The sequence below is a fragment of the Clinocottus analis genome, unplaced genomic scaffold, assembly GCF_023055335.1.
Source record: "Clinocottus analis isolate CAN_PGR_092001 unplaced genomic scaffold, fCliAna1.0.p SCAF_14, whole genome shotgun sequence".
Classification (NCBI taxonomy): Eukaryota; Metazoa; Chordata; class Actinopteri; order Perciformes; family Cottidae; genus Clinocottus; species Clinocottus analis.
Genome location: NW_027175865.1, coordinates 2,640,149 through 2,668,120, shown reverse-complemented (window position 1 = coordinate 2,668,120; position 27,972 = coordinate 2,640,149). Strand labels below are relative to the sequence as shown.

At 45.5% G+C, this 27,972-nt stretch overlaps 4 protein-coding genes across 6 annotated transcripts in view; 1 reads left to right on the top strand and 3 right to left on the bottom strand.

The window, feature by feature from the left end:
* nfatc1 (nuclear factor of activated T cells 1) overlaps positions 1–10,373 on the top strand; it is a 34,842-nt gene extending 24,469 nt beyond the window's left edge. The window contains exons 9-10 of the mRNA XM_068575445.1: positions 964–1,572; positions 8,678–10,373. Coding sequence (XP_068431546.1) covers positions 964–1,572; positions 8,678–8,733 — 665 coding nt within the window. The 3' untranslated portion in view covers positions 8,734–10,373. The remainder of the gene's footprint in view (positions 1–963; positions 1,573–8,677) is intronic.
* Positions 10,374–14,717: 4,344 nt separating this feature from the next.
* slc52a3-2a (solute carrier family 52 member 3-2a) lies at positions 14,718–16,585 on the bottom strand. The gene is made up of 3 exons (XM_068575869.1): positions 15,573–16,585; positions 15,031–15,154; positions 14,718–14,942 (listed from the first exon to the last, which is right to left on the bottom strand). Exons 1-3 carry the CDS (start codon positions 16,583–16,585, stop codon positions 14,733–14,735), a joined length of 1,347 nt encoding a protein of 448 aa, XP_068431970.1. The 3' UTR covers positions 14,718–14,732.
* A 2,268-nt stretch (positions 16,586–18,853) lies between these two features.
* slc52a2 (solute carrier family 52 member 2) lies at positions 18,854–23,087 on the bottom strand. Of its 2 annotated transcripts, XM_068576399.1 has the most exons (5): positions 22,564–23,087; positions 20,870–21,507; positions 20,658–20,764; positions 20,426–20,549; positions 18,854–19,978 (listed from the first exon to the last, which is right to left on the bottom strand). In XM_068576399.1, exons 1-5 carry the CDS (start codon positions 22,691–22,693, stop codon positions 19,769–19,771), a joined length of 1,209 nt encoding a protein of 402 aa, XP_068432500.1. In that variant the 5' UTR covers positions 22,694–23,087; the 3' UTR covers positions 18,854–19,768. The 2 variants fall into 2 exon arrangements, with proteins under 2 accessions (XP_068432500.1, XP_068432499.1); XM_068576398.1 differs by having other exon boundaries at positions 20,658–21,507.
* Positions 23,088–23,535: 448 nt separating this feature from the next.
* Positions 23,536–27,880, bottom strand: LOC137784404 (uncharacterized). Of its 2 annotated transcripts, none has more exons than XM_068575014.1 (4): positions 27,816–27,880; positions 26,976–27,073; positions 26,642–26,711; positions 23,536–26,420 (listed from the first exon to the last, which is right to left on the bottom strand). In XM_068575014.1, the coding sequence occupies exons 2-4, from the start codon at positions 27,027–27,029 to the stop codon at positions 23,893–23,895; spliced, it is 2,652 nt and encodes an 883-aa protein (XP_068431115.1). In that variant the 5' UTR covers positions 27,030–27,073; positions 27,816–27,880; the 3' UTR covers positions 23,536–23,892. The 2 variants fall into 2 exon arrangements, with proteins under 2 accessions (XP_068431115.1, XP_068431116.1); XM_068575015.1 differs by having other exon boundaries at positions 26,642–26,708.
* Positions 27,881–27,972: the final 92 nt, after the last annotated feature.

The following is a 27,972-nucleotide window of genomic DNA, read 5'->3' as shown; positions in this document are numbered from 1 at the left end:
GTGCTGCGGTTTGTTGCGGTAATCTCGTCGCAGTTCCTCTTTTACGGCTGTTGACGCTGGAGGTTTCAGTTAAGTCTCCTTCTTCACCTCGGTACGCCCTCGTGAGGTCACACATATCCGTGTTAGGAGATTACAAACACAAAGCTGCAGAGAGGCAACTACAAAATGAACAATGTGTAAAATCAGTAAAATGCAAATTAAAGGAGGGCCGTGCTAACCGATTGGTTACATGAGAAATAACTTCGGCGCTCCGGGTTCGATTCCGGCCTTGGGCGGATAAAAAATGCCCAGAAATAAGAAGCAGAATTGCAGAAGGAAGAATATAAAGTGTGAGTAATTTCCAACTTAAGCTTCGATTTCAAGCCCACGCTTCACTTTGTAATTTAAAACAGCTTCTGCCACAAAAAGAAAAGAGGAAATGAATCCAGGACTTGGTGTCCAACGTGGCTAAGACCTCACTTTGTACGCTAACCTCCATCCTCCGCCTCCATTTTGTCTTTTTTTCACCTACATTTTGTGTTTAAATAAACAGAAAGCAGCTCTCCCGTTCGGTTAAACGCTCTCCTCTTCGTCTCAATGAGCGAGAGCGGTAATTTGTTTTAAATTGCCGAACCCCGCTGAGTGTAAAGCCCCGCCGCTGCAGCAGCGTATTTCATATCTCACATTCAGTGGAGTATTAGCGCCGGAGCCGGGTCCAAAGAAAACAAGCATTTTATTATAGAAGCAGCTGGATGTTTCTCGCGTTGATGAGTCATCCCTTTTTCTTTTTCTTCTACTTTTGTGAGTATTTTCAGCGGGGCGGAGGAGCCCGGGCCCAGACACAGAGTCTCATTGATGAGAGTGTTTGTTTGGCAGCGGGTATCCTAGCCACAAACCCACTCACTCAGTCACACTTGCAGGAAGGCTGGACGACTCCTTTCACTCATCTAGCTTCCCCCTCTTCTCTCCTCTGTCCCCTCCCAGCCCCGACGATAAAGACGGAGCCACGCGACGACTTCGACGCCCCTCTGGTGTGCGGCCAGCGCGGCCTGTCCCTGCACCCGAAGCCGTACTTCCCCCCTCAGGTCGCGGCCCCGATGGCGACCTCCGACCTCAGGCCGTGCGCGGTGGGCGGGCCCTACTCGGTCGGCCTCGCGGCTAAGCCCTCCCCGCCGCCGGCCTCGTCCTCTCCGAGCGCCAGCCCCAAACTGCACGACCTGTCGCCCCCGCCGCCGCCGCCGCCCTTCTCCAAGTGCCAGCCGTCCCCGATCCCTCACGTGTCCATCATCCAGGAGACGCCCGGGCGCTACCAGCCGCTCGGCGGCTTCTACCCGCCCAGCAGCTCCTCCTCCTCGTCCTCCCCACCGACCTCGCAGCCCTCCACGCCGACGGACGGCCCTTTCTCGCCGGCCGTCTGCGCGACGCCGGCCCCGCCGGGCGGCGGCGGCGACGCCGGCAGCCCGGGAGCCGAGCAGCACGCCAAGGGGCCGGCGAGGGGGCGGGGCTCCCTTCAGGAGGACGGCAGCCCGCCGGCGCTGGCTGTCAGCATCAAACAAGAGCCGCAGGAGCTGGACCAGATGTACCTCGATGACGGTGAGTGAAAAGAAGGAAATCTTGTTGAGAGATAAATGAGACTTTTCCTACTGCTGCTGGTTAGCTTAGCTTAGCATAAATCTCCCTTCCTTTTAGTGTTCAGTCCCAACGAAAGGAAGTGCAAAAACGAGAGCAAATACGTGTATTTAACCAAACTTTTAAAAGCCCTTTTCTCAACGTGAACAAACAACACAACAAAAAAAAACGTAAAAATCGAATGTTTATGCTAGTAGCACGGACCTAGCGTCTCTTATCTTCTCCTCAACATTGTGAAACCCTGATGTCAGTCAGTCACCGGCCACGTGGCAGCAGCTCGGCGCGGTTAGCGATGGCGGCGCTGAAAGGTTTCCTCGCTGCTGTGGCGAGTCGACTTTACATGATTAGAGGCTGTCAAAAGTCCAACATTTTTATAATATCTCTTCACGGATTCTCTCACTTCTGTGGCCGTCTCACTTCTACAGTAATTCAATCAAAGCCGCCCGGTGGTCTCGCTCGATATATTCGGCCGTAAACCCTTAAACGAGACGAGCCTGCCTCAAAGCTCGCTGACATAACGAATACCAGCGTCTTCTTCTTGTCTTCATCTCACAGAGAGCAGCTCTTAGGAGCACAAACTTCATGATCTCACTGCTCAGGCCCTTCTTGCGCTCACCGCCGCGGTTTTCGGAGGGCCGCGGTGATTTGAAATAAATTGGATAAACGATCGTTCTACGCGGGACAAAAAGAAGAAGAAGAAGAAGAAGAAGAAGAGTCCCCAGAGGAAAGGGAGCGCAGTAGATGGAGCAACAATAAGCAGCAGCTATCAGCGGGCTTTGATCCCGCCTCCTCCCTTTCCATCTGAATCGTCTGGCCGAGCTTCCTGGCGATGGCGAGCGAGACGCTGTCGTCGGGCCGCAGACTGCGGGTCAGACTGCTCCCATGCCACTTCCTCTGAGCAGGTCTGGGTAAATGCATTAACACTCGTTCGCCCCCCATGTCTGCGAGGATATTTGGCAACGGCTGGAGCTAAAGGTTTTGATTACACTCCAGCCTGGCGCTCGTGTCCCGCGAGGGTTTTTTTGTTTTTTTTTCTGCGGCTCAAACCAGGTGTCGTTAAAGTCTGAGTTCTGAAGTAGGCCCGCCGTCACCGCCGTCACCGCCGTCACCGCCGTCAAGGAGCCGATTACACTTGTTTTCGTTGGCAACTGGACGGCGTAAAGTAGACGAAGCGTTCCCGACTTAATGCGGCTTCTCACTTCATTAGCTTCCTCTGGCGGCGGCGGCGGCTCACACGAGGCTTTACGGGCTCGCTCAGGTGTGGCGTCGCTGCGATTTCACGTCGGCCATGTTTGTTTAAACACAAGAGAGATCCTCCGACTGCTATTACAAACACCAGCAGGATCATGTTTGTGTTTATGGGCTGCGATTCAGTAAATCACTCTCCGTGCATTACTGCCAGAAGCCGAGATTCATCACCGGCATTTATTTATGCGATTTTCTGCGTTTTTTAAATTTTATTTCGGAAGAATTTCACGCAAATATACTGTGCAGGAGCTGCAGAAAACTTCACTTTTGAATGCGAGTGACAGTCAGCTGGTGTGGCCTTCGGTCCGTAATCAGAGCCGATGTCCATCCCGCCCTCTGGTATGAACCAGCGTCCCTCCTCCTGGTTACGAACACGTCTGCTTATGGAAAGTCTGAACGTCTGCCGCCGCCGAGGCCGAGGGGAGATGGAGGCCGGCCACGCCGCCATAAAACCTGCTGACTGCAGGCTCTCATGCTTCCCTCTGGCTCGGAGGCCGCTCTGGGGAGCGGCGGCCAAGGCCATACGTTATACTGCACGGTAGTGTGCCGTGCGGTGAGGTAACACGAGCAAAGCATGTGCATCGCGAACCCCTTCAGGTCGGAGCCAAATAGCGTTACGGAAAGGCTCCGTGGCCTTGTTGGATGTCAGGCGGTGCAATTGATGAGCAGAGACTTTGGGGGATCATGGGAAAAGTATTTGTGAGAAGCATATCCGAGTGATTTTCCTCGAGTCATTCGTAGCCACACGTGGCAAAGAGTAGCACTAGTTTCATTCGACTTCACATATATTTAATTACAACCAGCCGACGCTTTTATCCAGTAACTGCATTAAACCGTGAGGACAAACTCGGAATGACAAGAAGCAAGAAAGTACTATTTCTTTAAGAAAGTTAAACTACAAAGTACTTTAAGTACTATTTTAGTGCTACTAAAGTGGTAAAACAGCATTTGAGACAGGAAGTTGAGAAAAATAAAGTGTTTTTTTTTATCATTAAAGCGTGTAAACATTATCAATATGAGCCTGAAACTAAGCGTGACATGTCCTCTGTAAAAAGTTCAGTTTTTAAAGACCACTTAAAAGTTGTCTTAGTTTATTAGTTCTTCTATATTTTTGGTAGTTGTCTTGACTCAATTTGTCCAATTGGTGCTCAACCTTGTGACCGTAAATTACAAGTAATTGAAAGGTGTTCCTAACATTTTCTAAACAGTTTTTCATCCTGGCAACAGTTCGCTGACGTCCTCTCCCTCTCTATCATTCCATTACTTTAAGGTTCACAAAAAGCTATTGTCTGCAGACATTTGTATTTTTCTTATATGTATAATACCTGAGTTAAATAAATAGTTGGCAGCGCGTGTGATGAACTACAGAACCGCTCTGTGGGACGGCCTTGCAGTAACCCAGTCGCAGCCTCGTGATGCGGGCCAAGAACATCTCGTGGCTTGTGGCCTGGACTCCACGTGGCAGCGGAGAGGGAAGGAGGTGTTCAGTCCATTATTCTCTCATTGTCTCGGTCCCCTCAGCTGATGTATTCACAGCGATCACAGAGGGTTTTTATAGATATCTGGCCGCCTGACCCGGTTCCTCCTGCAGTATTGTGTTGTGTCGCGTTGCCGTGTTTCAGCCCCTAATGAGGCGAACAGCGGCGGCCCGCTAATTGTTTGGGAGTTCCTGGATTGTTGGGGGTTTCCTGGTGGAGGGAGCCGGGCTGTATCAGTCGGGTCCAGCTGCACCTCCATGGGACCGGAAACTAGCTCCTGGATGACTTCATGTCAAAGCCCAACTTTTGAGACAAATGGCCGTCGGGTTCCCGACGACGTTCGTGGGGTTTTAGCACTTTATTGCACGCTTGACTTAAGTGTGACCAAAGAATGACCACAAATAATGAAAATACAGCCTATTCTTATTCATATTTTTGTTTCCTATATCTTCGGTTCTCGGCTGTACTTAAAGTCTGAACTTCTTCTCCGTGGAGGAAGCAGTTGAGTGAACGGTTTCACCATGAAGGTCAAAGACGTCGAGTCACATGACACACGCTCGTGACTTCACGCAGACTTGAACCTCTATGAAGGTAGATTTCTGTCTTTTTTACACTCATGAATTTTCTTTTTTTTTTAGAGCGTTTTTTTAAGAGCAAATTCGAGTTCTGAGAGCGCTTTTTTTTTCAGAGCAATTTTTTTTTTTAGAGTAATTTTTTTTGAGAGGGTTTTTTTTTTGGGGGGCGTTTTTTCTTTGAGCAAATTTGATTTATGAGAGCGTTTTTTTTTTTTCCACAGCATTTTTTTTTTTGAGCTTTTTTTTGGGGGGCCTTTTTTTTTTTTAGCAAATTTGAGTTCTGAGAGCGCTTTTTTTTTAAGAGCAATTTTTTTTTAGAGCAGTTTTTTTGAGAGTGTTTTTTCTCTGGAGAGCAATTTTTTTTAGAGCTTTTTTTTTAGAGCAATTTTTTGAGAGCGTTTTTTTTTCTTCTTGAGAACTTTTTTTTTTAGAGCTTTTTGTTTTCGGGCATTTTTGAGAATTTAGAGCAAAAATTCGGAGATAATTTACTTACAAACAAGAAATTTGCTCGGGTAAAAAAGACACATATCTACCTTCATAAACTTTCTGACTTTCATACTTCCTTCATCCCAGAAATGCAAAATTATGTTATTTTAAAAAGTGTTGCACAAATCAATACATTTCCTGAATCGACTTACGTCAACGCTATTCATTGCAAAACGTGGGTGAATTAAGAGACACAAAGTGAGACCTGGGACCTGATAGTCTTGACTTAAGACTCGAGTGCAAAGACTTGAGACGTGCAGAACAATGACTTTGGTCCTCTGCCGTGTAGATAATGTTAAAACAGTTGGTTTTTCCCACATTTTAATGAAAATGCAGTTATATTTCTCTGAATGCACCGCTATAGGAGCACACCCAGCCTGTTTGAAGCGTCTCTCTCACTCGACTTTCTCTCTCAGATCGATGTGAGCGCAGGACACATGACACAGATGTCACACTGGTGCTGCGACTATTTTTAGGACTTTGCTGTGAACACACTTAGAGATCAATACATTGCCTCTTTTTTTTTTTTCCAATTAGATCCTCCGCGTCAAATGTGATGGCACAATGAAAAGTGGGCCATGGTAACGGACACACAAACAGCCCATGTTGTGCCCTCAGTGGAGCAAAGAGATAAAGAGTTTTACTCAAATTCAATTCAGTTTAACGGAGTTACAGCACATTTATAGCACATATAATGAGTAGTGGGCATGGATCACGATCCAGATAACCACCAATAACCAATTACTGCCCGGCCCTTTTGTTTTTCATCAAGAAAAAACAAGTGAATTGTGTTTGACTTTTTTATCACCGTGCTGGAGCTGCTCCAGCACACATGGCTCACGAGGAGGAAACATACCTGCTAGCTACCGGACAGGCGATTACATGTTTTTTGGAGGTCTGACGGATGTCTCGATGTCCTAAATTTACTGCCCGGGCTCGTTGTAATAACGTCCCCCTTTGAGGTTTCTTGAACTCAACGATCGTATCCTTCCACCTCCAGATGCGCAGGAGGTCAAAGCCAGATCAAATAGAGGAGAGGAGGTCAGTCAGTTCAGTCTGGGCCGGGAAGAGCACACATGGCAGCCGAACCGCACGCTGTAGGAGGGTGGAGATGAGGTTAGACTGTTTATTTCTTCTGGTTCACGTGTGTCTTGTTGGCGATGTAATGGTTCACATGGCTGGTGGCATGCTGTCCTGATGGTGTGTGCGTTACAGATGTGGCAACCTCACAGTTGTTACACGTTCATCCTGACGCAGAGGTCGGCACCAGTGGCTTTGCATGTTTTGATTCAGCGCATTGCCTGCGTAACACAAATGCAAGTAGCAGAATTGTTCAGGTTGATTTTATAATAATGAATATTAATAGTTTTATTCATGAGCAGCCTACTCTTCGATGCATGAGCAGCCTTGAATGCACATTATTGAGTTTTTAACACATACTCACAACGAATGATCTGAATCGGAACAGCAGAGACTAAAATACTTTAGCAACTTTAAACCATTAGATATGCATCAAGCTCCAAAATCACCAGATCCTACATTTCCCACAATGCAACTAATAGCACAATTTTGTTTTGTTGTACCGTAAAAGTCGGGTTACAAGCCGCTCCTACCTTCAGTGGGTGTCCACGCTGTAGCAAGCTAGCGTTGCTGCTTGCTCCCCACTGTAGCAAGCTAGCGCTGCTGCTAGCTCCCCACTGTAGTAAGCTAGCGCTACTGCTACTGCCCGCGTCCCAGCTACCCGAGTCGGGCATCGAGGCGGGGCTGGTCCCGCTACCTTCAGTGGTTGTCGGGAAGCTAGCATGTAGGTAGCGTAGAAGCTAACAGAGAGCTACTGGGGAATTAGCAGCAGCGCTAGCTGGCTACAGCGGGGAGCTAGCTGGAACACCCACCGAAGGTAGTAGCGGCTCGTCACGGTTGTCTCTAAGGCCGACATAATCAATGTTATTTCCCCGTAAAAGCCTTTATCCAGAACCACAGACGACATTAAACAGTGTTCACTTGGTGGATTCCCCTTTGAGAATAAACTTCTGAACATTTTTTTTTTCCCGCTAACTCAAGACGAAGAAGAGATTTGGAGCGCCTGCATATAAAAATCCCTGTCGTCTGATGATGAGTGTCTTGACGTCCTTCACAAGTCACAGTGCTGTGAATCTCACCCCGTCTCCGTCGCCACATTGTGTGTTTGTGCGTTTGTGCGACACGCTCATGTGAGATCGCTCTGCGCTTATCAAGCTGCTCGAGAGCTTCCTGTTGCTGTATTAATAGATGTGTCGGCGAGGCCGAACACGTGAACTCCACGTCTAGTCGGGTGCAACGCGTCGCACCGCGCTGCCCGGGCGATACGTTTTACCGCCTCGTGGTAATGACGCACATTGGTTTAGTTTTTTTTTTTAAACCATGGTAGGTTGCCTCCGCAACTTAACTCCTTCTCCTGGCCCGAGCCGAGCGGCGGTGTTCCCCTTCCCCTCTCACATATCTCATCCCTGTGAAATCTGAGGGGAAAAAAGGGGGGGCTGATTTAGAAAAGTGAGAAGCTGATTAGAGAGCGAGGATCTGGATGTCTTCAAAGTGATAAACGAGGTCACGGACAGGAACGGGGAGAGAAGGAATGAACCCGCTCAATCCCCATTAGTGAGGAGAAAGAATATAAGTGATGTCTCTGTTATCAGAACATTGATAACTATATATATATATATATATTCTCCTGGTTTAGCTTCAGTCAGCCCCCTCCCCTCCATCAGCTAAAGGACTGAGCTGATAGAAACAGATAAACAAGTGCACCTGGATCCTTTCGAGACAGCAGGCGGTTGCATCATCTCTCTTGATAGCGACGGTCTGGGGAAATAACGGGTCCCATACAAGCTCAGAGAATTGTATTCCCTGTACCTGAAAACTGAACGTCATTTTGTATATCATAACCTAGCTTATGTGCAAACAGAGTTTGCATTATCGAAGTGAATGAAACATTTAGCCGCCCGAGAGCCAGGTGTCTCCCCAAATCAGGACAAGGAGAGACAATATTGAACGCTAATGTTGCTAACTGCTCTGCTAGATGTGTGAATTAGCAACTGTTAGCTTTGCTTTTAGCCAAATCCACTGTATCGGCTCGTAAAGCCCCTGAAAACTAGTCGTAGATGTTTAGTAAACGTGTGTTCACTACCACCAGAAAGAAGCCTATGGAGAGTCAGCTTTTAAAGTCGTCACGTGTGATATACACTGCACACACTCGGCGTGACGTCATGAATACTGACCGCTCTTTCTCTCTCTTTTCCTTTGCAGTCAATGAGATCATCAGGAACGACCTGTCGAGCATCTCCGTCCACAGCCATGCATAGTTCCCCCCCAACAAAAGATTTCATCTTGTGCTTTTCATGCTTGGACTACAGTGTGCAGGAAGCAGCAACAAAAAAGGAAACACAAAGAGAACAAACGTAAATGTGTTGTCCAGATGACCCCGGGTCCAACGTGTGCCTTGTTTTTACATGAAGCCTTTACACAGGAATACAGCCAGACCTGCCGCCTCAACAACAACAACAACGTCTGCTATTAGAGGACCAAACCCTGTTTTTATGTCTTTTTTTTTTTGCTGCAGTTTGTAAATGATTCAGTGCCTTTTGAGTTATGTAATTTGTATATACAGTGCTTCAGTTTGCATATCTGGCTTTACAGAGAGAGAAAAGAGAAGTGCCTTTTTGACTGGAAACAGAAACACGTGTTCGACTCCATAAGATTTTCTACAGCGAGATAATGTACCCTTTGTTGAGGCAATAAATGGTAATTGTGGGATAACGTTAATGCTAAAGGAAGGTGCCACCAAAAGCTGCTGGTCAGAGCAGACCAAGTGAGGCTGTAGCAACAAAACCCAGAGTATTAAACTGATCAATGGTGTGCTTCATCTCAAGAGTCCAACTTTTCATTTGTAAAAAGGAAGAATGTGTCATTTTGTCTCACTTTAAATCCTATTTTGTCAGCCTTTGTTTGGACAAATTAAGTTAAGGTTATTAGAAATAGTAAATGTTCTGTATTTACAACCAGCAATAAGCACTTCACCACTAAACTTGTGGTATCACTTGTAGTTTGTTACGTTTAGGCGCCATGTTGGTTGTCACCTGAAGTCACAGCAACAGTGGCAACTCTTTTCAGGTGATTCAAAGTTAGCCAACGCTCACACAGAGTTGTTATGTTGTGAAGCGCTTGTACGGAAGTGAGATAATCTTCTTTATGTTGTAGTACTCAATTCAGCCACAAGAGGCTGAAGAGCACCACATGTGTGAAGAGCGTTCACGTCTTCTTCCAGGGGAGTTTTAATTCCTTCATGTGCTTTAACACAACGTACATATACATAGTGTGATAGCAAGTTATATAAATTAAAACTCCTGTGGAGGAAAAGAGGAAAAGAGTCCTTGGGGCTGTTTAGAGTAGTGGTGCTCTTCAGCCTCTTGTGGTCGTTATGAGTATTACAACAACAAACGCTTAATGTCAGGGCGATGATCCTGGGGAAAAAATGAAATAAAAACCCTGACAACAAAACAAAACTGTGTAGTCTCAGAATAAAGAGACATTTTAAGTCATTTATGCACTCTGACTAAAGGGTTGGCTACAGTCGTACAGCTAGCAACACGGTCTCAAGGAATGTAAGTGAGAAGGCCTCTAACCCCATGAATACTTAATAAGTGAACAGCAATACAAATATATAAACGTTTGTTTTTTTGTATTTTCATATTTATTCTCTTAGCATGTGCTCCGTTTATCCACGTTCATCGTTCCGCCTCTCCTCCATGGTTCCCTACACACTGTGGTTTAATTATCTACTCCTTGTTTTGGCTCCCGTGGTAAACCTGAGCGGCCTCACGCGCTTTGGCTCCCAGGTGTCGTTTGTATTTATGAGTCTTAATCCTTGTAACTGAAGCCATACTGGAATGTTTACCGCGGAGGTGTGTTGTCGTTGTTGTTGGTGAACAACTCATAAATCTGCTTTGTGATCTATTTTTGTGTATTTGTCAATAAATAAGTCTTCATCTCTTTCATGTGATTAATATTTCTTACTTTTAGTTCGATCAATATATAGTGTAGTATTGAGGAAGACAGGCTGCAGAGAGGCAAATAGAATAAAACTTGTCATGTCAGTGAGCTAGCCCACTAGCTAGCCCACTAGCTAGCTCACAGCTGATAGCGGAGCATCCATGACGCTCTAAATGTGTAATTTTGCACTTTTAAAGCAGAAACCAACCACACATCTCCAAAAGTAAACCCACAACTCTCACACGGTGACCTCCCGATACTCGAGTGCGTCCATATTTACGCTGCGGTTTCCCCTTCCCTGCCACCACAGAAGGTTGTCAGTGTTTTATAATAACTAAAGAACATTCATATGACTCTTCACGATGGATAACTGCAGTGGGAATAACCGCTCTACTTTGGAAAAACAGTCCCAACATCGACTGTTTCTCTGGCGTGATGTAATGTCCCTCCAGGCCCCTCTGGAGCGCTGGGTGTGTGCAGCGCTGCCGCCGTGTGGTCCGCAGCATCTCCTGCACGGACCGACGCCTCCAGGTGCTTCGGTCCAGGAGTGTGTTTTCTTTTCTTGACCCGTCTGTCACGGCCGAACCTGTTAGGAAAATCAGCGCGTGATGTTTGTTGGTTTTGCTGGACTGCCTCACACCTATTATGAAAATCAGGCCTCCTTTTTCAACTAAACAGTCGTTTTAACAGCAGTCTGTGGGAAAGGTCCGAGCAGCAGCTGAATACACCTGGTAAGCTCTGAAGACTAAATGATATATAACTATAATTATATGCAATATACATCACATTTAAATGTCTTTTAGTGCAATATCCATTACGTTTAAGTATGTTTATACACCTTTTTATTCCATCTGTAGATTTAATATTCTTCTTACTGTTTAATTCTTAATTTATTTTATTACCGTTCCACTGTTTATTTATATTACTTGATTTTTATCTTTATTTACTTTGTGAGCAACGCTGCTGTAATCCTGTAATTTCCCCACTGAGGGACCAATAAAGGATTATCTTTTCTTATTATAGGTATACTTGACAAGGATTAGCGTTATGACTTAGTTTGATATTGTTTCATATATCTGCTTAACATCATGTATAAACATGTATATTATATGGTTTTATTACCTGGCAGCACAACGCTTTTGACTTGACTTTTGATTTTGCTTTTAAAAAGTTTGCTTTTGATGATTTCTTTCAAGCGATTTGCTTTATTCTGGTTCAAGATATTCTGGAATATACATGTGTCTTTAAAGAAGTCCATCTGTACTGGGGAAAAGGTTGAATAATATTGCTTTCTGTGTGTTTTATAGAATTCAAATTGCACAGAAAATACTGTTTGTATGTTGAAACCCTTTCAGCCGAGACATTTTGCCGCAAAGTTTACGTCACTCTGTATTCATGTTGCTTTGCTTTTCATATTCAAAAGATAAAACTAAGTAAATACAGTTGTTTCAATGCCCATCGGCCTCTCTGATGCCTTGTTTCTTTCACTGTCCAGCAGTCTGGTAGGATGCTGAACGACAGCAAACCGTGTGAGTATTCCTCTCACCAGATCGTGGTCCTCTCGGTGGTCGACATCGTCACTCTCCTCGTGGGAAAGCCGGTGATCATCAAACTGCTGTGGCTCACCTGCACGTCCAAGAAGACGACGGACGTCCTGAACATCAACTTGGCCCTCTTCCACAACGTGCAGTACATGATCTCCATCGCGCATCTCATCTCCGTGATCTTGCAGAAGCAAGTCCACGCTCACATCTCTCGCTTCATGCTGGTGTACGTGCAAATCGGGGGCCCGATGGGCCTGTCCTTCATCTGCCTGGAGCGCTACGTGGCGGTGATCCACCCCACCTCGTACCCTCTGCTGAAGACCTACCGCTTCAGGGAGCTGTGCGCTCTGGCGGTGTGGCTCCTCTCCGTGCCGCTCGCCACGCTGACCGTCTTGGCTCCCGACTCCTCCTTCTCCCTGAAGGAACCCGAGGTGACCGTCATCCCGCTCTGCGTGATGACGGCCATGGCGACCATGATGGTCTGGTGCAGCCACAGGATCGCCGGGGTGCTGAGGAAGTGCGGCCCGGGCAGGGACGAGCTGCACCCCGGGAAGAGGAGAGCCCTGATGACGGTCCGGGCCACCGCCGTCCTCACCTTGTTCTGTTACTTCCCAGTTACTTCGATACAAAGCATAAGGGATGTTGTCAAACTGAATAAATGCATGGCCATGTCTACGTATATATTCCTGCTGTCTGTAGCGAGTGTTGTGCATCCTGCGCTTTACCTCTTCACGCAGGGAGAGCTGTTCTGCTACTCAAACGCTCGCTTCTGGCCATGCGGAGCTTTAGCAGCACGGCGGCCATCTGATAAGTAAGTATAGCTCATGCAGTGGTTATTAATGATAATAACAACTATTAACAACACAATCAACCGAGTATGATAGTGTATGAGACTGCTACAACATCAACAACAATAATAGTAAATATATGATATAACAATATTGAATATTATTAATACTAATAACTGTATTTGGATCGTTTAATACAAGAAATGTAGCACAACAGTTTTACAGTAAAGGAAGCTAATCAGAGTTCATATTTTAATATTGAGCAACCAAAAACTGTCAGAGTTGACTTTCATGAACTATAAAAGCGTAAAAGAAAACACGGACGACGGCGTGGTAGCGACCCGTCAATCACCTTGTAGCCCCGCCCCTTTATGGTCGAAATGGAGCATAATCTACTAAATGAACATCACGCTGCATTGAAGAAGACTTGAAACTAGAGATTGAGACGTAAAATCACGTTTACAATGTTTACTGAGGGAATAAATCAAGAGAGAAGGAGAGTCATTTTCTCATAGACTTCTATACAACCAGAGGAGTCGCCCCCTGGTGGTCAGGAGAGAGAATGCAGGTTGACAGTCTGCCTTGGCTTCACTTTTCAAAGCCTCCCGTCTGGTTGCGGCCTCTTCAGGTTCACTGTTGCTGTTGTTTGCGCGGCTATCTGTTAGCATCTTTAGCCGCGCGTAGGCAAAACATACGCTCTGAATTTCGACTTCATATCTTGAACTCTGAGGGAAATTCAAATGATTATTTATTCATAAGAAACAACCATCATCTGATCCTAGAAATCTGTTAATGTAGACTTTGGAGCAATGCATGATGGACGTTTAGCCGTAGCAAAAATGCTTTGATGGAGAAATGACGGCATTGGATTCACGAGAAGCCGAATGATTCATCGGTTTCAGCCTCTGAAGTCAAAATGCAAAGCAAAGAATGAATAATGGAGTATGTAAATGATGACATAATCATATGGAAATATTATGGAAATCAGGAGATTTTACAGATTAGTCTCTTGTAAGCTATTTTTTAGAAAACTATACATTTTGTAATCATTGTTTGATGGTTTTATGTTGAGCTGTATCTGATGTGTGAGTGCTGTGTTCTTTAATGTTGGCATTATATCTTTACAGTCTAATATCATATCAAAGAATATACAATATGAATATGGAAAATAATATGCAAAATGGAAAAATGTGATTGCGTAATTATGAGATTACAAGTAATTCAACTCGTTTGTGTGTTTAAAGAGACTAAAGACTTGACAAATGAGTTAATGAGTAGAACAAAGAGCAAATCTGTATTTTATAGTAACGCCACTCTTTATGAACATTTATATAATCTCATGTAATCTATTGGTTAATCTTTAAATGCTCAACCTGCTTATTTGTCAATTAAATGGACTTTTGCTCCTGATAGAAGCTTCAGAGGAGCTTTATCCAGTGCTGGAAGGTAAATAAGTACATTTACTCGAGCACATACTTGTACTGTTGTTGAGTTATACTTCTCCTGTTTACTCCTTTACAAAATAAATTATATCCAAATTTGGGGATTTTTAATGCTTGTGATGAAATGAAGGGTGAAGTGTTTCTTTCTGTGTTGTGAAAAGTATAAAATATAAATGTCTCCTAACTTCTTGAGCTAAATAAACTACTTTAAAAAATAAAAGAAGTGTGTGTTGGATCAGCTGGAAAAAATGTATCATGCCACTATAAACGGGCTGTTTTATATACTAAAAAAGGTGATACTTGCTTCCCACGGGATGCTACAAATGCTGATTTTATAGAATATGATGCATCGTTGTAGATTAAACTATAGCCAGAACATCTCACTGCACAGTGAACACTTCCAGGTACTTTTTTCAATGCAAGAGTTGTACTTGTCTTTACTGTCTGTACAAGTACGTTACAGCTTTCCTTGTAACACAAGAGAGAAAATGTTCTCGTCTTGTTGAATATCTGGGTTCAAACGCCGGATGTGGAGTCTTTATTCGCATCTGGTGTTGCACGGGTCCCCGGATGAGAAGAAGCTGTACACGCTGACCGCGGGGAACATGGTCACGGCTCCCAGCAGGGAGCCCAGCTGCACTACCGCCCCGCACCACACGAGGGCGCTGTGGCCCTCGTCGCGCAGGATGAGCCCGATGATGACCTTCACGTAGGACAGAGTGAGAACAAACAGGACCCAGGCCAGCACCTGGTGGAGGAAGAGGAGGAAGAGGAGGAGGAGGAGGGTGAGTAGGAGGATCTGTTGGGTAAAAGAGGCCGAGCAGGCTCCTACTCACGATGATGACGCCGCCGGATGTTTCATTAACCAGCAGCGGACATGGACTCAACGCCGCCATGCTCATTATGAAGGCGCCGACCCCGCTGCCGGTCACCGTGAGGGCCCCCATCAGCAGCAGAGACCTGCGGGGAAACCACACAAGTGAACATGACGTCTTACAAAAGTGTTCATAAGTAAGACTTATATGTGTTTTAATAAGTTGCAGCTCCACTGGGCTGCTCAGAGATTGATGTTTGCGTTGTTTCGATGAGCACAAAGACTGACGACACAATATTATAATACATCTTCTACACAATTTATCTCTACACAATCAATTTGACTTTTTTTCCTGAAGACGTCAGGAATCCAATTTGGTTTCCAAATCAACTGTTAAACCTTTTTGTCAGTATCTCAAAACAAAATACTAAAAACTAATTGGAATTGATAATGTGCATTTTGCACAGAGGAGTCTCCCCCTGCTGGACATGAGAGAGAATGCATGTATTAAAACATTATCAACCTGAGTATCATTAAAAAAGGCGTGTCAAACCACACGCTCACCTTATGGGGAGGAACATGGCGATGAAGCAGGCCAGAGGGTTCGCCACGGCAGCCATGGTGGCTGATAGGTGATAGGCGTTGTTCCCGTACGGCAGGCAGGAGTACGACTGCACCGAGGGCAGCACCACGTTGGTCAGAGCGTTGACCCAGGCCAGGATCACGAATATGTAAAACACCTGCGTCCAGCTGTACGAGCCGGTGCCGAAGCTGCTGCCGCGCTTCTGGCCCGCGGGTCTGTACGGGTCCATCATGGGCTTCTGCTCCGCCCGCTTCCTGTCGTCCGACTTGTCCTTCTCCCTGCCGGCGTACCGGCCGCTGGGACGCTCCCTGGCCACGGACGGGTGGTAGTTCAGCAGCAGGAACGCCGCCAGGCACACCAGCATCATGGCGCCGAGGAAGAAGAAAAACACCTCGGCGGAGAAGTTGGCCGGCTGGTACTGAGCCTGCAGGTCAAAGGTCACCGCGCCGTCGGAGGAGGAGTTCAGCGTGTGGTTCGAAGACCGGGTGCTGTTTAAGCAGCGGACCACCCCGACGCCCTGGATCAGAGCCACCAGGGCGGGCAGCAGGCCGCTCAAGCCCTCCCCGATGTAGTACGTGGTCAGGTACTGAGCCTTGAGGCGCATCATGAAGGGGAGGAAGGTGACGGAGGAGGTGCAGTCGACGGTGGCGAGGAAGAACGTCAAGACCAGCAGGGCCACGCTGCGAGGAGCGCCCGCCACCACGGCGGTCTCCTTCCAGAAGAACGCCAGCAGGAAGCTGGCGGCGGTGCCCAGGCCGACGATGGCGTACACCACGGCCGCTTCGTTCAGGGCCCCCGGCCGGAAGCGGTGCATCAGGGTGACGAAGAGGGGCCCCACGTTGGCCATCTGGATGAGGACGGAGAGGTACGAGGGCAGGTACCAACCCTCGGGGATCTGGGGCACGATGAGGGGCAGCTCCACCCACAGGCCGTTGATGGAGACCCAGGAGCCCATCCCGAACAGACACGCCAGCAGGTGGGTGAGCAGCGACATGGCGGAGGTGCGCTTCTCGCGCTAAGGAAGCAAACACACCGAGTACATCAAATGAACTCTGACCTCAAGTGTGAAACTGTTATTATCAGTGTGTGTGTGTGTGTGTGTGTGTGGGCTGCATCGCCCGAGAACGCTCAATGAAAACAAAAATGTATTTTAGTGAGCAGATTAGTTCTTTCAGGGACACCACTCGGGCAAATTATTAGAAATTGATGGACCTGTAAAGTATTATAGAGCAACAATATGTGCAATAAACTGTTGTTTTGCTTTTGGCATTTGAGCGCCTGACAGACGAAGAGCCCTTTAGACTCTATTGGATTGCTGACATCCCCAAATATCTGCAAATCACACCCAAGCAGTATTGACGTAAGACGGCCTTGTCGGTGAATACTGGGGACAAAAATGCAACGTTAACCATTAAGATGAAGAGTCACAACGTGCTTTTAGGTCGAGGATGAGGGGAATCGGAGAAAGGATGGTTATAGTCAAAGTGCTGCGATGTGGAGATTATGAATGGAAGTCTGTTCATTTGTTTTTTTATTACCGATGGGAGAAAAAAAACTCAATTTATCGTGTGCATGACTGCCTCATCGCAGCAGCAGAAGGAGAATTAAAAAAAGAAGATAAGTGAAGGAAATGTCACCGATTAACGCCACAGAGAGGAAGCATCCTCTCTGCCAGCACTTGTTAAACGGACCCTGCGTTTGGTTAATGTTTACTGTCCGCCAGGTGGAACGATGGAGGATTTTTCTTGCAGATTTTCTGTCGCCAACGTGAGCAGAAAACGTGAGTTCTTCCACGGCCGCTTGTCTTGCTCTGATCGCAGGCAGGGTGCCGGGTTCAACCCGCTGAAACCCCGAGCAGCATGCGGCAAAGCACAACACGACCACCGACCGCTAACTGTTGCGCAACACTGAGAAAACATCTGACCGGTGCATTGATCAGTGAGAAAAAGAGCCTTTGATCGGTGATAAGAAAGAGTCGGAGGAGGAATTCCTCAAAGCAGAAACTACGTTAAAAAAGAAACAAGCACAATTGTGATTTTTTTCTCATATAAACAGAATATTATCTAATCGTCAAATACATCTGTTTCAAACAGCCACATGTTTTGATTGACAGTCTGAACATATTTGATGATAAAAAAAAGAGTTTCCTGGTTGCACACACACACTTTTAAACCAGTTCATAAATGAAATGCATCCCTGCAGATACTCACATGCTGCTCCTGGGGAGTTTGGAGTTTTCTGCAGGGAAAAGGAAGCCAAAGTCCTTTGCAGTAAACTCTGTGTGTGCGCGCGTGTGTGTGTACGAGGGGATTAAACCCTCCTCTGGTACGGGTGTGTGTGTGTGTGTGTGTGCATGTAACCATGACACATGTCTGATATAACCGCTCATTGTCTCAACCTCGAGTACCTCCACTGTCAGGACTCTGAGGATGAGCCGTAAACATCACATGTTGCGCTTTGACCTTTATTTTCAGGGGAATTTCCTTGAAGGAATTTTCTTTTATTTGTTTTTTATGAATGAGACGCATTCAAGAATTTGTTAATTCTGCTTAAGGGGATCATGGGAGCAAGAGGTGACGGATGGGGGTCGACACAGTTCAGCTACACAACTCCACATTTCAGAGGGTGATTGAAGGTGGACTAGTAAAAACAAGGATCAATATTGTTGTGTGAAAACTAAAAAATCCCATCTGTTTTTATTAGATTGATCATGTGAGGCAACGTTTGTCCAATATTTAAAGGAAAAGTTCAACGTTTTTGGGAAATGCACCTTTTCTCTTTGCCAAGTTAGTGGAATATAAATATCACGCTCATAAACGTTCAAAATATTGCAACAACCAGTTAGCTTAGCTTAGCATAAAGTCTGGAAACAGAGGGAGATGGCTTGAATAATTATTTTATTTACATTTAAAAAAAAAAAAGCCTGGTTCACTGTTTCTCCATTTTCTGTCTTCATGCTAAGCTAAGCTAACTGGCCATAGCTTCATAATATGCAGACATGACTGATATTAATCTTCTCTGCAAACTTTTGGCAAGAAAATTAAGCGCATTTCCTAAAATGTCATAAAATTCCTTTATTATCAAAAGTAGCATTAGCAATGCTCTTTAATATGTACTTTATTTAAATATACTCTTAACATGTGTATACTTTATTTTTCGAATGAATGCATGGAAACTAGAACAATTCTTCAGTTCAGTAGCTTTATTGTTCATAAATTATTTCATAGACTTTATAATACATGAACATCAGCAACTTGACAAAATGGCCGTCATGAAAGAAAGGAAAAGCACCTCAATCACTCAACTGTTCAAACGATCAGTTTATTTAAAAGGCACAGCATTGAACAGCTTTTCTTTTCACACCATGAAACGTCGTCGACGTTAACAGGTATTCTTCGTCTGCAGAGTTTAATGAAGCCGTTAAATCTGCTGCACTGTCGCAGCGCGGTTAATAAAAGACGGTACAAAGTACAAAGGACACCGAGAGGCTGTCCAACAGTTTTCAGGCACAGAAGCATTAGTTTGGCATGAAATCACTGCATCCATGATCCATTTACCTTCATGACAAATCATACACTTTCTCTTTGTGGGTCAACTGAAACCATTTCAAAATAATAACAGTAATCTGCTCACAGTGGAATGAAAGCAAAGAGGTAGACGAACATTTAAAAATAGACCAAACAGAAAGGAAACGACTACTTTCCATTCTTTGAGTAGTTTGGCCTGTCACAATAATTACATTTTAATTCCAATGTCTAAATTCCTTCTGTGATCTTCCTATCTGTAGTTTCTAGTAGTGTGAGTATTTTGCATTGATTAGATTGAGCAACCGATGTGGATCAATAAGTTAATGATTGTGTCCCTGAGTACTTTTTTTTTTGGTCTGTTGTGGAAGAAAAAATAATCCTTCAGCTGCTGTTTTTGCCACAGAGATTCAAAATACCACACAAAGCACTTTTGGTATTACTACCTCCTATGTGTGTTACCTCCTCTTGGCCATTGTGCAGCATAACAATGCTTCCATTATGGAGGAATGTTTTCTCCGGATCTGAGGCCGAGACAGATCTGGTTCCCTAAGCCCCTAAAACTGGGTTAAAACAGTCATTTCCCATATGGAATAAAAAGGAACTGTGTCTCTAAAAAAAAAAAAAACACTTAAAAAAATGATATATCTAAGTTAAGTGCAGTTATTCACACATTCCTCAGCCCACTGGAACACGGGATAGAAGTTAACCAGAGGGAACATGGTGAGGGCCCCGATGAGGGAGCCGGCCTGGATGGAGATGCCGCCCCACAGCAGGGCGGCGTGCCCCGCCTCGTGCAGCAAAGTCCCAATCACCACCTTCAGGTAGGAGTAGAGTCCAGTAAAGATAATCCCAGAGATGACCTATAGGGGGCACAAGCGGATAGCTGAAATCAGTGGTGGACACTGTGAAGAGGGAGAAGAAAACCCACCGACGAGGCTTCTGTGTCTGAAGGATCTGATAAGATGAAGGTGCGCTCCAATAACAGTACGAGCACATTATTCAGTATGTAGTGTGTCAAACATACCAGGATGTTCGAGTACATCCTGGTATTTGGCAGTATGCAAAAAATAATACTTTATTCATACAGACTAAAATATGTTATAAAGATTTGTAAATTGTTCCTAATCAAATGGTTTTAAAATGTTGCCATTTTTTTTGTGACAATTTTGACTTTTATTACCTGGAAAAAAAATCAATCAGAGTAATGTATTGATGAAGGCATTGTTTTGTTTATTGGGACTGAAAATCCAGGGTTGGCATCGAAACCTTTTAAATGATATCCTTTCTTTATATGTATTTCCACTCACCACTAAGGCCTTGCCAGCAGAGGTCCCCAAAAGTGGGGGGCAGGGACTGAGTGCCGCTAATGCCAGGAGATACGCGGCGAATACTCCTCCTGCTAAAAACAGGAGGCTCAGCCCCGTGGAGGACCTGGAGGACAACAACGAGGCAAACCATCAGAACACTGTCGCCGAAATCACTTGAGGAGCAATATCTTGAAATGAATGCATGTGTTCAACGTCTCCTATGTGTTCTCACCTCAGGACCATAAACATAGCGAGGAAGCAGGCCAGTGGGTTGGCGATGTTGCCCAGGACCACGCAGAGGTGAAAGGTCATGGACCCGTAGGGCAAACAGGAGAAGCTCTGCACAGACGGCAGCACGCCGTTGGTGAGGGCGTTGGAGACGACGAGCAGTGACAGCAGAAAAATGTTCCGCCGCGTCCAAAAGGTCTGCGGCTGTTCCTCTACCTGCACCCGATCCTCGGACACCGGCGTCCCCCCGTCGTGCAGCGGGTGCGTTTCCTCTCCGTTTTTGGCCGCCGCCGTGTCGTCCGCCTCCTGTTGCGGTGCGATGCCCTGCGACTTCTTCTGCCTCTGCATCAGCGCCTGGAAGCTCAGAGCCGAGACGGACAGCATGACGCACAAGAACCAGAAGAAGTTCTGCGCCGGAAAGTTCTCCTTCAAATACTGCGGCCGCACCGTGCCATTCACAGTTGGGCACTCCAGCTTGCCGACGCCTTGCCCCAAAGCCACGACGCAGGGGAACAAGGCGCTGAAGCCCTGGCCGATGAAGAACGTACGGATGTACTGAGGCGGGTAACGGAACATGAAGGGCAGGAAGGTGACGTTGGAGGTGCAGCAGACCAGAGACAGCACGAAGGTGAAGAGCAGAAAGAGCAGCGACCTTTCACCTCCGGCTACGGTGACGGTGTGCGACCAGAAGACGGCCAGGAGAGCGGACACCACGACGGCCAGCGCCTGGATGCAGTGGATGACCAGGCGCTCGTTCAGGCGGCCCGGAGCGCAGTGGTGCGTGACGGTCACTGCTATCGGACCGATGTTCCCAAACGCTATTAGCACTGAGAGATAGGCAGGCAGGCGCCACCCTAGGACAAGGACAACTATCCGTTAAGTAAAAAAATAACATCATATTAAATAGTTTGTATATCTTTCTAATAAAACAATATGACAATGTTTTGGGATTGACAACTGGTGCTTTTCTTTAGGCTTCTACTTCTTTTGCTACAGTAATACCGTCCCTTAATACCTCATATTTAAATACACTTGTCACTTTCAATTGTCCTTACTTGTCTAAAGTACTGTTATCTATGCACTTTATTACTATTTATTTTTCACACATTTTGAATTTTATGTACTATTGTACATTCATTTGTAAATGTCATGCTCATATTTCTTCCACTGTTTATTGTTATGCACCACCTGCCAAGTCAGATTCCTTAAACGTGAAAACATACGTGGTAATATATGTTTCTGATTCTGATTCCTACATAAAAATGAAACGGAGGAATCTGCTTGCAAGACGTGACAGCTGTCAGTGAGAAAGCACCTCCAGAACCCATTGTCTCTGTGCTTTTTAATGGAATAGGAATAATTATTCTTAAATTGACCTCTAAACTTTTAAGTTGTAGCTGGTGAACACATGCTTTTTAAGAACTACAGCTGCCAGATACTTGTAGTGAAATAATGAGTTTAATATTCTCCTCTGAAATGTACCGAATAAACAATAGAGTGTCAGTGAAAGGGGACAGTAATTACAGTAACACCTGCAGGAGCTGCCTTCCCCAAATGTCTTTATTCCATCACTAGAGAAGACGCGTGTTATGCAGACTGCTATTTATATTCATAGATACTAATCATGTTATACCCGGAAATGCAATGGACTTCTACACACTTAACTAAGCATGTCGGAACCATTAATAGTGACGTTACACCTGCAGTGCTCGAGGTAAATGTACAGCTAACGTTAGCTAGATTAGCATTTGGCAATAGCGCTCGCGCTAACGTCGCAGGCTTCCGGGCTCTTATCCTAAATATTGAGTAATAAAGAAAAAGGTCCAAGTGAAGTGACTGTGTTATGACAAAGGATTTATAAACAAATAGACCACAATCCAGATACGGTGTGTTATCTCTCGAACACTGACCTTCGGGCAGCACTTTGACAATCACCGGGAGCTCAACCCACAGACTGTTAACGGAAATCCAGGAGCCCATGGCGAACAGGGCCACCAGCGCGTGGGTCACCGCCGCGCTGCTCCACCAGCTGCCGGACATTGTAGCGCTGACTCCGGCCAAAAGAGCACAAGTCTGGGTGAAACTGTGACTGCGTTATTCCCATTCAGTCTTTCCCAACTTAAAGAATGGTGGACTCTTACGCAAAGTTCCCGCCCCTTCTGTTGCCTTCGCTTACCCCTCGTAAGTGTCTGTCATCGTTTATTGTTTGCCTGTTCACTCATATAGTCGTACATTGCGAATAAGTGAGAAACGAGTGTCGTTAAATTACTTTCTCGCCTTTAAAACATGTGTCTCTTTCTTGCTCGTCCATTGATCTATTTTTGTGTACTGGTTGTTGTCCACAAAATCGGTCCCTATACTTAACGGTTACTGCTGTGTGCGCCTGTAACTGTATTACGCTCGGTTTAATTGCTCATTCAGTTTTCCGAGGACCATAAAGGCACCATCGTTAGAACTAATCGTCATAAGCTGTGACCACGGATGTGGGCGGGGCCTCAGATACAACTCATTAAAAACAACTCTTTTGTCTTTTCTGTCTATAAGGTTAAACTCGCGACTTATATTTGACAGTTCGCAACTAGATAGGATTCATGCACAGAGAAGCTGTAAATATGTTCATATTGTTTAAAAACACTGCATAATACATTCCAATATTAAAATCAAATGGCTGTTCATATTAAGGCGTGGGGCCTGATTCTGACTCATAGTGGGTTTGGTTTCTTTCTTTGACAGTTTCTTAAATAAATACACAAATCAAGCCTGAACATTTAGCACAGTGTAAATAAGCCCCCCTTTCTCGAATGCCTCCCTATTTCCGCTTCTTGAAGCATGAACTCGTCGAGCATTGCTGACGCATGTGACGCCACCAATACCTTTTAAAGACAAGCGTTATTATCGCAAAACCCTGGCAGAAGCTGGAAAATTAATTTTAACTCGAGGCACGTTTATTTTGAAAGACTGAACTCTTGTCTCAATAACTATTAACTAAGAAAACAACTAAATATGGACAAACATGTTTATTCCGTCATTGGTTCGTACATCTTTTAAGTCAGCAGTGGTTATTGACTGATCTTGAATACAAAACTAAATTTTCTTCAACAACAAAAAAATTCAACTTTCATTAAAAAAAAAGCCTCGTTACAATACAGCACCATGCCAATTCATATGAAGGCAATATTTAAAGCATAATCAAACTTCATGATTTTCAACTTTTTCTTAATGAGATGCAATAAAAGCTCTCATGTTGCACCATCTTCAGTCTGACCAGCTGCAGCATCCGGGGGCGGGTCTTGGAGCACAGGCTTTAGTTTGGTCTTCCTGGGCGCCCACACGAGAGAGTACCCGGGCTTGACTCGGGGAAGTGCGATCTTCAGCTTGGTCACCATCTGCGTGGCGTTGCTGAAGACGCCGTACAAGTTCCGGTCCGTGTTGTTCAGAATCATCTTCTGGTACATAATCTCACAGCGGAGCGCTTCCCGCTTCTCAGCGCGGGTTTTCCCGTCAAAGCGCAGCATCATTTTGTCGACGTCTGGCTGCAACTTGCACGGCCCCCCGTTTTTGGTCACCGTGGTTATTATGTATTCCCTATCGTTGTTCTCTACTTCCGGTACCTTCTCTTTTTTGAACATTTTCTTCAACTGCGGACTGATCGCGTCCGTCTGGCCAATTGGGATATTATTTTTCGCCCGCCAACCGGAAGATTCATCGGAACTGCCATCAGATGAACCGGATCGGCCGCCATTTTCCTGAGAGGTTTCCAAGCTCTTGCGCCGGGGGCGCCCTCTGCTTACCTCAGGTTGCTGCTGGCTGGAGGGATACTCCGCCATCAAGACAGAGAACGTGCAACTCACCAGGCGTGAACTCAGCTTCGGTGACGGGATGCTGGAAAACATTCCTCCTGGCAGGAAATCCCTGAGGTGGTCCTCGGTGACGGTTGCAATCGCCTTTACCGTCCTCTTCAGGCAAGCTCTGATTAAGTCCCTGTTCGTGTGCCACTGGCCACAGAAATCGAACACTCCGTCGAAAGTTTTCTCCTGCAACGGGAACTGCAGGAAAACATTCGTGTCTTCTTCGGGCTCCAGCATTGTTGACGGATCTTTGGCCCAATCGAGGAACCTTTGGTAAAGAAAGAGCATGTACTGGCTGAAGAGCGAGTACTCGGCTCCGCTTTTCAGGAGCTGCCAGTAAGGGCCGAGGATCTTGCAGTAAATGATGGCCAGAACACACACGAGGCTCTGGATCACAGAGTCGCCGGCATCGGCAGCGACACACTCCAGAATAACGTTCGGGCACTTGTCGTTGTTCATTGCCAGCAAATCGGAGAAGAAGAGCGCCATCTCTTTGTGATGGTGGGTGAGACCCGCCGCGGATTCAAAGTGGTTGGTGAATTGATTGGACTGATTTACCGTAAGCCTGGAGGGGTTTCTCTTTTCCTCACAGAAGGCGACCCAGTGTTTCCTGTAGTTCTGCGTGCCGGGGTCGCTGGGGCACACGACTTCGCAGGCCATGTGGATGTAGCGCGACGTGGCGCTTTCGGACATATTCACAAAGTCCTTGAAGCTCGGGAGCTTGTCGCGGCCGAGTTTCTCTCCCGTCGACAGAATGATCTCCTTTTCGAAGCTCCAGATCTGCTGCTCCACGGCGTCGTGCATTTCCACCAGGAAATTGGCGTTGTAGTTGAAGAACACCACCGGATAAACGAGCGTCACATCGTGACAGAGCGCGTCAAGCTTTTTCTCAAACTCCGCCATGGCCGGATGCTCCTTGCACGTCAGAGCATACTGATTTCTGAGGAGATTCAAGCAAATCTTGTTGCCCGCTTCAGTCTTCCCGCCGTAAATGCACGACACCTTTTGGACAGACAGCATGGCAATGTCGAGCAGGTTCAGAGACGCTTGTTTTTCACCCGAGGTTCCTTCTTCTCCGCTGTTGAATTCGTCCATGTCCTCGTCGCTCTCGTCCCGTACGGCGACTTCGTCTTGCAGGATCATTTTCTTCACGTGCTCCCTGTTCATCTCGGGCTCTGCGTCTTGCATGATTTCGTCGCTGTCGTATTCCTCCTTGATTGTAACCTTTTCGTAAATTATGGCATCCTCTCTTTTCATGCGTTTCTTCACAATCAATTTTGGGATCTTCTTCCGCACCAGTTCAAACGGGCTCTGGAGCAGATTTTCCATCACCGCGTTCCTCCTGTGACTCCTCGTCTCATAGTTGCGGTAATGCAGTTTTAACTTTTTTATCTTGGTCCTGAGGACTTTATATTCCTTTTGAATATTCCCGCTCTTACAGAACTCGGAGTTGAAATTTTTAAGCCAAGTGACTAAAACAACCGGCGCAATTTTCTCCCTGGAGACAAAGTTGCACAACTCGAGAATCAACCCGTTTGTGACTTCGATTGACTGCGCTCTCTCGGAAAAATCCCGCATTTCTAAAAGATGTTGCCGTTCAACTCCTATGCTGTCGCATATGGGGCCGACAAAGTTAAAGTTGGCTTCTGATTCAAGGAAGGTGCGCCTCGCATCTCTTCCAAGACTCAACGCCGTTGCGATGCTTCTTTCAATCAAACGACGAAAGTCAGCCGAATGATGACTGGGGAAGGTTTTCGCGAGCCAATTTACAATGGCCAGCCATGGGAAATTATTGTCCTCTCTTATCAGTCCTACTTGAATCAAAAGTCTGTTCTTGCACGGCCCCTTATCCAGATCCAGCCCTTCACCCGATTGTGGACCAATGAAGTCTGCAACGAGCTTCCAAAAGTACGCGTCTCCTGAAAAAAAAGAAAAGTTGTAAAGTGAGCAGAAAAGTAATGCACGGAGAAGGTTGCTGAAACACGGTGCGATTGAACCGGATTAAATCTGTGCTTTTGGAAAAATGTCAACGTAACCATTGAAGATGCGAAGTTTGGAATTAGTGTTGGAGTTGTGCTATAAATATACTATAATGCAAAAGAAATAAATGAAGTACTACTACGTGGCTTTTTTCACTTACTCAGATTACTTTCAGATATCACCGCTTTACCACAAAGCGAGAAATCTTGTCCCTCCTCCATTGTATGGTGCTTTAAAAGACAGGTACACAGAAAGAAAAAAAGTTGCAATTATCAGCATCTAGAAGCAAAATTGAAAAGTTAATTTGTAATTTTGATGTCCATCCCTGTTAAAACTATGGATGTTTCACATGCATTAGTTAAGGACAGCTATATTGTTTCATTCACTCTCACAAAGCAGAGGAAACAAACAAATATGGATACCAATACCACCACAGAAGTAAGACAATAACAATAACAAGTAACATTTCTATATATTTTCATTTAGTTCCATACTTTCAGTGTTGTCCTGGTGGATGCACACACAGAAGAAAGGCCTGCCGTTGACATCAGTGTGCACAATGACCCCACCTTGAAGAAACTCTTTTCATTGCCTGAAAAAAAAGAAACTAGGTTGTAAAAGTGTTCCATCAGTTAACTGGTCGTTCCAGTTTATATTAATGTTGCTAAATCTATCTAAATATTCTAACATTATAGATGGTGCTGTTGAATGGTATTGTGTTGTAAATTAAAGGTGTCCCTTAAATTTGGTCAATCCTGGTTGATGTCGAGAGGACGGACGGAGTCCTCATTGTAACACACCTACAGCAGACCAGCACGTGCAATCAGCACCTCTACAGGGGGCTGTTGTATTAGATTGCATTATTTTATGAAATGTATACGCTGGAAATTAGTGTAGATCTGGCTTTTTTAGTGTCTATCTAGTTTATTTAGTGTAGTTTTCTGTAATTTTGTTGTAGTTCTGGGTTGTTTTGAGCTCCCCACCTATTCCATATAAGCTCTACTCATGTGATAATAATAATATAATTTATTTTCATACTGAAAAACAACCCAACACAATAGACGTGGATCACTGGCTCTAACGATGCTAACGTTACAGAATGTGAGCATTAAAGCGACATCGCTCCCGTTGCTACGCATGCTAATGTTAGCCTGCTTTTGGAACCAACTCGCTGGTGTTGGTACCAACTTTGCCTGCACGATATACAGCATACTAAGCTACAATACTCCGTGAATAACACCAGAGCAGAAGCGCAATGCTGCATGAAGTAGCTTTTATAAATCCCTTTAAATGTACGAGCAGTAAAAGCAGCACTTAAAAGCGTAAATTCTTACCCGGAGACTACACCACCGTGAAACTCGCCTTCGTTCCCGACCTGCACAACACAGCGTGGTGGAGTCACAACAGAACAGTGAGCTCGTCAGTGATTGGATAGATTTATAGGAGGCGGGCTGTGGTCGAGGTTTACACCAATCACAGAGGGGATGTGAA

Bases quoted from the DNA above. Each gene is read 5' to 3' on its own strand.
- slc52a3-2a (XM_068575869.1), bottom strand. From the start codon at position 16,585: ATGTCGCTGCTCACCCACCTGCTGGCGTGTCTGTTCGGGATGGGCTCC. The intron at 15,155-15,572 runs GTGAGCGTGTGG...GTTTCCCCGCAG, and splicing joins GCCATGTTCCTCCCCATAAG to GTCTCTGCTGCTGATGGGGG. The intron at 14,943-15,030 runs GTGAGTAGGAGC...TTCCTCCACCAG, and splicing joins CATCCGGCGGCGTCATCATC to GTGCTGGCCTGGGTCCTGTT.
- slc52a2 (XM_068576398.1), bottom strand. From the start codon at position 22,693: ATGTCCGGCAGCTGGTGGAGCAGCGCGGCGGTGACCCACGCGCTGGTG. The intron at 21,508-22,563 runs GTCAGTGTTCGA...TCCTTGTCCTAG, and splicing joins TGTCAAAGTGCTGCCCGAAG to GGTGGCGCCTGCCTGCCTAT. The intron at 19,979-20,425 runs GTGAGTGGAAAT...TGCCCCCTATAG, and splicing joins CTGCTGGCAAGGCCTTAGTG to GTCATCTCTGGGATTATCTT.
- LOC137784404 (XM_068575014.1), bottom strand. From the start codon at position 27,029: ATGTCAACGGCAGGCCTTTCTTCTGTGTGTGCATCCACCAGGACAACA. The intron at 26,712-26,975 runs GTATGGAACTAA...TGTCTTTTAAAG, and splicing joins CCACCAGGACAACACTGAAA to CACCATACAATGGAGGAGGG. The intron at 26,421-26,641 runs GTAAGTGAAAAA...CTTTTTTTTCAG, and splicing joins GATATCTGAAAGTAATCTGA to GAGACGCGTACTTTTGGAAG.